This window comes from Dasypus novemcinctus, chromosome 1 (genome assembly GCF_030445035.2).
Source record: "Dasypus novemcinctus isolate mDasNov1 chromosome 1, mDasNov1.1.hap2, whole genome shotgun sequence".
NCBI lineage: Eukaryota > Metazoa > Chordata > Mammalia > Cingulata > Dasypodidae > Dasypus > Dasypus novemcinctus.
Window position 1 is genome coordinate 25993524 of NC_080673.1, and position 2822 is coordinate 25996345.

The 2822-nt window shown below is 44.1% G+C and overlaps 1 protein-coding gene across 1 annotated transcript; it reads left to right on the plus strand.

The window, feature by feature from the left end:
* Positions 1 to 677: 677 nt before the first annotated feature.
* Positions 678 to 2084, plus strand: LOC101411953 (tripartite motif-containing protein 75-like). Its single transcript, XM_023585660.1, has one exon. It carries the CDS (start codon positions 678 to 680, stop codon positions 2082 to 2084), a length of 1407 nt encoding a protein of 468 aa, XP_023441428.1.
* The last annotated feature ends 738 nt before the right edge of the window (positions 2085 to 2822 follow it).

Consider the following 2822-nt stretch of genomic DNA (forward strand, 5'->3'; position numbering starts at 1 on the left):
ATATTACCCTCACTTCCTCTGACATTGACTTAGGAGAAGTTGGCTAGTGGAGGAGATCCAGAGAATCATAGAATGGGAGAAAAGACAAATGGGCTGAGGGAGTTGTAAGCAGAGACGGGTTCTCGTGAGGAAAACAGTAATCCTGGAATCATTTTAAATGGGAGAGTGTCGTGATGAGATTAGATCCATGTAGGGGAAGCAGAAGATTGAAGTAGCCCTGAGTGGTGCTAAAGGACTTCCCAGTCAGGAGCAGGAGCAGGAGCAGGAGCAGGTATCCAGATACCTTTTAGGAGGTGGTAGAGGTGACTAGACATGTGTTCTTTGACTATAGTGTTACTACCAACATAAAATCCCACCAGCTGCTTAAGTTAAAGTTTATTTTCTCATCCTTAGGAATAAAGAAACATCTAAGATTCATCACTTTTTCACACCAAGAGAATTGCTTAGCTTGGATTTGTATTTGCTAAACTGCCGAGGGCTTGAAGGATAGTTGCCCAACTACACTGAGATTAGCTGCACTTTGTGAGCTGACCTCCCCTGTGGACTTACCTCAGCAACAGAGGACCACTTGCCCTTAATTGACTACTGACCCCAACTGCTTCTCTCTGGAGAAAACCTGCAGAGCAGTACACTCTTGAAGAGACCTCCCCTCAGACCAGGCCTTCACTCACAGCCCGATGGCTCTTCTGGCAGCCCTGGCAGAACTCCAGGCAGGAGCCAACTGCCCCATCTGCTTGGATTTCCTGAGAGACCCTGTCACCATTGAATGTGGGCACAACTTCTGTCGTTCCTGCATCCAGCACTCCTGGGAGGATCTACAGGACAGGTTCCCTTGTCCTGTGTGCCGCCACCAATGCCGAGAGAGGCGCTTCAGGCCCAACTCTCAGCTGGAAAAGATGAGTGAAACTGCCAAGCTCCTCCACATGGCCAGGAGCAAGAGGAAGAGGCAGGAAGAAGCACGCTTGTGTGTGAGGCACAGTCAGGTCCTGACCCTTTTCTGTGAGGAGGACAAAATGGTGCTGTGTCCCCTGTGTGCTCAGCCCCCCGACCACCAGGATCATCGTGTGAGGCCAATCAATGAGGCTGCCTCTCACCACAGGAAGAGGCTCAGCCATTACATCAGGACTGTGAAGAAGCAAGTGGCAGACCTGCAAGAAGTCATGGCCACCCAAGACAGGAAGTCATTAGAAGTGAGAAAGAAGGTGGAAACCCAGATGCAGAAAATGAACTTCGAATTTGAGCACCTGAACAAATTTTTAGAACGTGAGCATGAGGCACTTTTGTCAAGGTTAGCTGATGAAGAGAAGAATATTCAACAGAAACTCGATAAAAACATAAACGAATTTTCAGGTTACATAGCCGCACTCAAAAGACTACAAATAGAGGTAGCAGAGAAGAGTGTGCAGTCAGAAGTGAAACTGCTGACAGATGTCAAGAGTATCCGTGACCGGTGTGAAAACCTGAAAAGCCCAGATCTCTATTCTTTCCAGGTCAGGAAAGAAGCATGCAGTCTTCCTCCACAGGATTTAGTTCTGAAGAAAATTATACAGAAATTCACAAAAGATGTTACTCTAGACCCCGAAACAGCACACCCGAATCTGCTTGTCTCAGAGGATAAGAAGTCTGTGACATTTGTGAAGAAAAAGCAAAAGCTTCCTCCTACTCCAAAGAGATTCATGATTGCTCCAGTTGTACTGGGTTCAGAAGGCTTCGAATCTGGCAGACATTACTGGGAGGTCCAAGTGGATGACAAGCCTGAATGGACCGTGGGCGTTTGTGAAGACTCCCTTTCCAGGAAGGGGAAGCAGCCCTCCTCAGCACAGAAGAGATGCTGGACAATCCAGCTGCGGGATGGAGACTACGCTGCAGAAGGCAGTGCTCCTGTCCCGCTTCTGTTATGGGAAAAGCCCAGAGGAATTGGCATTTTTCTGGACTATGAGTTAGGTGAGATTTCACTTTACAGTTTAAATGACAGATCTCATATCCATACTTTCAGTGATAAATTTTCTGAAATACTCAAGCCTTACTTCTGTATTGGATGTGATTCTAAACCCCTTACAATCTGTCCAGTAAGAGATTATTAATGATGAGGTGGCTGTTGGCTTTCACACTGCTTCATTTTCTTCCTGTGATTTCTGGCGTGTAGTTAGATGATGCACAACTGTACCTGAATCAAACACTAAAATTTTTGAATATTGATTTTATGACTTAAACACTCAAAGTTGTTTCTGCTCATACCATTTCAATAGGTGTCATAGGAAGTAACAGCTCTAGGGGGGATTAATTTTGTAAAGCATTTATGGGATTGTTCAATTAGTGTGTATGAAATTGTTTCTTTGAAGCTCCAATAAACCCATTTTGTATATATTTACCATTTTCCTATATTTTTGTATTCATCTGTTTTGGAAGTACCTCACAAATCCAGGTAGACAATTCTGCGGGTTTCTTAGGTTGTTATTTTTTATGAGCAGTGGTGCTGCCTGACCTGTTCTATCATTTCAAGGATTATTTTGTTGGGAACAATCTTGGAAGATAATGTGTGTCCATTTGAAGCAAAGGACAAGTTTGTGTACTGTGCAGTAAAATAAAAGTTATTTTCTCCCAAAACAAGGGTCAACAGGATACTCCTCAATAGAATGTTCTTGGTTGTGGCTAATTATCTGGGTGTGTCCTGCAGTAAAGTATCACAGAAAACATAAAGCTAATGCTTATTTTGCAAAGTATTTATGAACATCAAATGAGACAAGATATGCAAGCATAGGTGATCCATACTCGGCAAGTGTGGTAATTGCCCTGGTAAAAGTTTCAAGTCCCAGACATAT

What these genes read in the sequence shown, in the direction of transcription:
- LOC101411953 (XM_023585660.1), top strand. Translation starts at nt 678, where the DNA reads ATGGCTCTTCTGGCAGCCCTGGCAGAACTCCAGGCAGGAGCCAACTGC.